The sequence below is a fragment of the Fulmarus glacialis genome, unplaced genomic scaffold (genome assembly GCF_000690835.1).
Source record: "Fulmarus glacialis isolate BGI_N327 unplaced genomic scaffold, ASM69083v1 scaffold24950, whole genome shotgun sequence".
Lineage (NCBI taxonomy): Eukaryota > Metazoa > Chordata > Aves > Procellariiformes > Procellariidae > Fulmarus > Fulmarus glacialis.
The window spans coordinates 11203-15948 of NW_009187486.1; the positions used below are offsets into that span (position 1 = coordinate 11203).

At 35.7% G+C, this 4746-nt stretch overlaps 1 protein-coding gene across 1 annotated transcript in view; it reads left to right on the forward strand.

Moving 5' to 3' along the window:
- The window catches only part of LOC104074962 (cell cycle progression protein 1-like), a 22629-nt gene that overhangs the window by 8776 nt on the left and 9107 nt on the right, over positions 1-4746 (forward strand). Inside the window, 3 exon segments of the mRNA XM_009575281.1 lie at positions 1-178; positions 1367-1516; positions 4625-4746. The exon segment at positions 4625-4746 is cut by the window's right edge and continues 19 nt beyond it. Coding sequence (XP_009573576.1) covers positions 1-178; positions 1367-1516; positions 4625-4746 — 450 coding nt within the window.

The following is a 4746-nucleotide window of genomic DNA, read 5'->3' on the forward strand; positions in this document are numbered from 1 at the left end:
TCCTGCATTGGAACTACTAGCGATGATTCTGACATTGTTACACTTGAAGCTCCAAAACCGGAAGAAACTCAAAGTCAAGAGGAAGCTCCAGCTGATGGTGAAGAAGCTCGAAGTTCAGAGGATTTTAACATGGGTTCCTCCTCTAGCAGTCAGTATGCATTTTCCCATCTAGAAACTGGTAAGAGTAATAAATTACTAAGCAACTGTGTGCAAAAATGTCACCGGGGGGGGAGGAGGAGGGAGGGAGACGGGAAGTCTTTGCTTAGGGAACCTTTTTTGTGTGGAGAGGGAAAAAAAATTGGTCTGGTTGAGTACATGTCCAAGTATTTGCAGTCTCTGGGACAGCTCTAGTTGCCCTAAATCTAAAACTTTATCCAAATGTCTGTCTGCTATCTTTTTATTTGAAAGCATTCTCTTGCATTAAGTGTTCACTATTTTAAATAGAAAGTAAATTTCTAGCATATTTTGGAGAATTAAAATTGCTTTTAGTTCATAGAATAATTGTAGATTTTCTCTTGGCATTTTTTTGGCTTTTATAGAGTTGGCATAGATAACTAGCAACTGGGAGAGAATTGATTTTTGGGGCCATGAGGGCTAATAGCAGCATGACTACAAAAACTTTTTGCTTACCTTCATAGCTATGTAGAATATATATATTTTAAGATACTCCCAGTACTTGGCAGAAATACAGTGCATGATATTCAGGAGGAAGGATATAAATATTCAGCCAATTAAAAACAAACAAACAAAACCCCAACAGACCCAAACAGAAGAATTACTGTTGTGTTACTCTTCTCTAGTTCTCTACTCTTCCTTTTTAATTCTGTTTGGCTGCTTATTTTTTATCTTTATTCTGTTATATTTATTCTCTTTAACACTTTTGTGTTACTGACTTTGACCTTTCAAAGTAAGTTTATTACAAGAGCAGGATTTTTCTTAAAATACTATTTTATCTTAGAAGTAGAATAAAGCATCATTAAACATTAGGAAAAACTTCTTCACTGAAAGAGTGGTCAGGCCTTGGAACAGGCTGCCCAGGGAAGTGGTGGAGTCACCATCCCTGGAAGCATTTAAAAGACGTGTAGATGAGGCGCTTAGGGACATGGTTTAGTGGGCATGGTGGTGTTGGGTTGACGGTTGGCCTTGATGATCTTAGAGGTCTTTTCCAACCTTAATGATTCTATGATTCTATGATTCTAAAGGTTCATGTATCTGTATAGTATCCATTGGAATCAGAAAATGACAGCTTAGCATCTAATTATGACCAGTGATGATTTGTAACAAAGCTGTCGCCTTCTTTAAGCCTTCTGGATGACTTGACTTGATTTTTAATTTAAAATTTAGTTGACTTTCTTTTTTCTTTTAGGGCTGAGTTCTAAAAGTGTTGTTTTTTCCCCCCCCATGTTTTTGTACACAAAAGTCAGTTGGCTGGAGAAGCTGAGGAAGATTCCTGATTATGTAAGGGGATGGGGAAATGAGGTGAAAGAGCATGTGTCTCACAGTCTTCCTTTCCAAGGTGGTGTGATTAAATTTGATCAGCTTGTGTAAAGCTGATTGCTTATGGCTTGCATGGAGTGTTCTTAAAATTATCAGTAGCAATCTGACTTGATCTTATAGTAGTGATACTCCAAACAGATGCTGAAAGCCTCACTGAAGAATTTGGCTAAGCTGTCAGTGTTTTATTTGCTTTTTTGAAAAACGTTAAGCTTACATGTAAATTTGGAATGGGCATCAGTAAGCTTTGTAATACATTTTAATATGTATGCTTGACCATTTAAATGAATGGGTCTTGTTGGATTCCAAATCTATGTGTGACTGGCAAAAAGAATTTCTTCCTTCTAACTTAAGCTGATTTCAGCATAGTCTTTAGTGCTGTGCATTTTATTGACCAAGTATTATAGAAAATGTCTGGAGTACTTTTGCATTTATTTTAAATGCCAAAGTTTTAGCAGTCAAAATTTTCATGCCGCTTTTTGGCAATGGAAATCTTTGCCATCCACTTCTTGTTGAGTTTTTTATTGTGTTGGAAAAGGATGAGCTTCAGATTTTCCTAATGCAGATACTAAAACGTTCTACAAGGATTTTCTGCCATTTTTACTTGCAAACCAATTCCTGTTCAGGCTGTCTTTGCGATGCAAACAGAAATGTTTTAATATTTCTTCATGAATGAAGTTAACTAGGAGAAGCGCTCATATACTGAAATAAACTGCATCTAGGCTTGAGACATGTCTGTGCAGAAATGTCAAAGAAAATCACATTCTTAACTGACGTTATTTCGTCTGGTTTCTAGTGTAGATCTGACACTTCAAAATCATAGCAGAAGCTAGAATTTTGGACTGCTACTGTGGTCACACTTTGTTTCATTTATACTCTTTTTCATCCTGTGAATGTTAGAGTACAGCTTTGTACTGAATTCTTAGAGCAACTGTAAGGCAATGTCATTCTTGCCTGAAAGTGTAATGCTGTTGATAACTTGCCAGTAGGTGCTTATGAATGGCTCTAAGTGTCTTACAGCTTTTTCTCTTTGCTTTCTGATTGTCTGAGTTTTTTTTCCTTTCCTATACTTTGCTGTCCAGTATATACCAAAGAATTTCCCATTTGGCCAGAAACAGCTTGTTCCTTAACCGCTTTTGTATTTCGTATGTGTAAGCTTCTTTGGTTGTTGAAAAAACCCTAAAAAACCAAATAAGCAATAACAACACCTGTCTTATTAAGTATGTCCTGTATAATCCTTTATAATGTCTGACCTCTGCATTCTAGGAACAATACCTCTCTCCTGACTAATTTCTGAATGCTTGTCTTCATTGTCCAGGATTGGGGAAGTACGCATCTGTTTAAATGACTGATTTTAAAATAGTGTCCTTTTCTGCCAAGCGATATAAATTCATTTAAGAATCTGCGTGTCAACCAGCTGTTTAAGTGATTTGTCTTTATTGCAATGTCTGCTTGGTCAGTCTGGTTTGACTAATTGACTAAAACGGATTTTTTTTTTTTTAGTAAGAGGGGAAGTTATCTTTCATTGTCTGACGTGTTGCTTGTCTATGGAGTCAGAAATTAGACATGTATTCCAGCTACTAATTGGTAATCTTTTCTGAGTTGATGCAATCACTTCTGTGAAGCTGGAATTTATTTTCAGTGAAGAATCTTAACTGGTAATGCTTTTTATAGATAATGGCTAGCAGTGCTTGGCATTCTTGTCTATTCAGTGATTTGTGCATGGCTTTGCTCAAACAAATGATTTTCAGTTGTGAAATGTTCAAGGACAGTAACTCTGTATTTATACTTTTACATTTGAGTGATGATCTCTGATATGAGAATGAACAACCATATTTCTAGAAGGGGCATTAGCATTGTGTAATTGCGGGCATCGAATTTAGAACTATCTGAGCAGGAGCGCGAGCACTTTGTCATGTGCTGGAGGCTTTATTGATCACATTGAGTCTATTTCAGGCATGTGAATTAGGTACATGAACATAGATACTTGAAAGCTGCTTTTTCACCCTGCTACTGCTTCCCCTTGATATTTGCCTTACACTTGAAAATGATGCTTTCAAAGGAGGGAGATTAAATAATCATTACTTAGGTACTGGATTATAAAAATTTATTTACAGTACATGCAGCAAGCATTTGTAACACTACTAGCAACAAGCAATTACAGCTCTGTTGTTATTTTCCTAGTTAGAATGTATAGCTTTTGGGCCATAGGAACATGAACATACAAATGGTATCATAAATACCATTTTACAAAAATGCTATAAAAGATTTTTTTTTTTTTTTTTAATGGTTAGAATTTTAGGATTTGTTCTTACCTCAAATCTTTGCCGATTCAATCTTCCAAAACATCAGTCAGGTAGTAGAAGTGTTTTGGATTCAGAGTGTTAGGGAGGAACAAACACAGAAGCACCTGAGTCATTCTTTTCCTGTGCAGTAGTGGTTCAAAATGGCTTTTTTGAAAGGTGAGTAAAGATGTTAATAGGTAGTATATGGTAGATATTAAAAGTCAACAAAATTACATATTTAAATAAATCTGCAATGCAGAGCTTTGTTTGGATATTTATAATACCTACATTAATGGAACTTTAATGGCATTTTGTCTGCAGCTGCATGTAGATCACAGTGAAGTTTTTTTAGAGAATATAATAAAACCATGTCTGTCTTTTAGGAGGCTTTATTTTAGCAAGCCTTTCTGTTGCTCTTTTGTTATTAAATAGTTCAGTCTCAATATCTGTAAGAGAAGGAGAACTGAATTCTTAACCTTTCTACTCACAAGAATTTGCAGAGGCAATACATGTAGGTGCTTTAAGAAGCAGGATTGTGTGAAAGAAACACTTTCTAATGAGTGAATGATAAGGTATGGGCAAGTGCCATACAGTTTTTTTGCTGATTTCTTGATTCTCTATCTTTTCCTTTTAAAAAATGAATTTTTACCTTTGGAGATCAAGCATTCCATGTGTAGTATTCAGCATAAACTATCACGTTGAGAATTTTTATTTTGTTTTGTGAATGTTCTATAAGATAAATGCCAAATACATTTTGCATAAATATGATGGATTTTGGTACTCACATTGATTTTTTTAAAGCAACAATTAATGCATTTTAAAGACTGTTCTGTGTTGGTTTTCAGTTTTTTCATCTCAGGCTAGCAATGATGAATCAAGTAGTGATGAAACTAGCAGTCGGTCCAGTCCCACAGTAAGAAAACGTCGGGCTAAGAAGAGGCTGATCTCTAGCTCCGAGGCTGAGGGT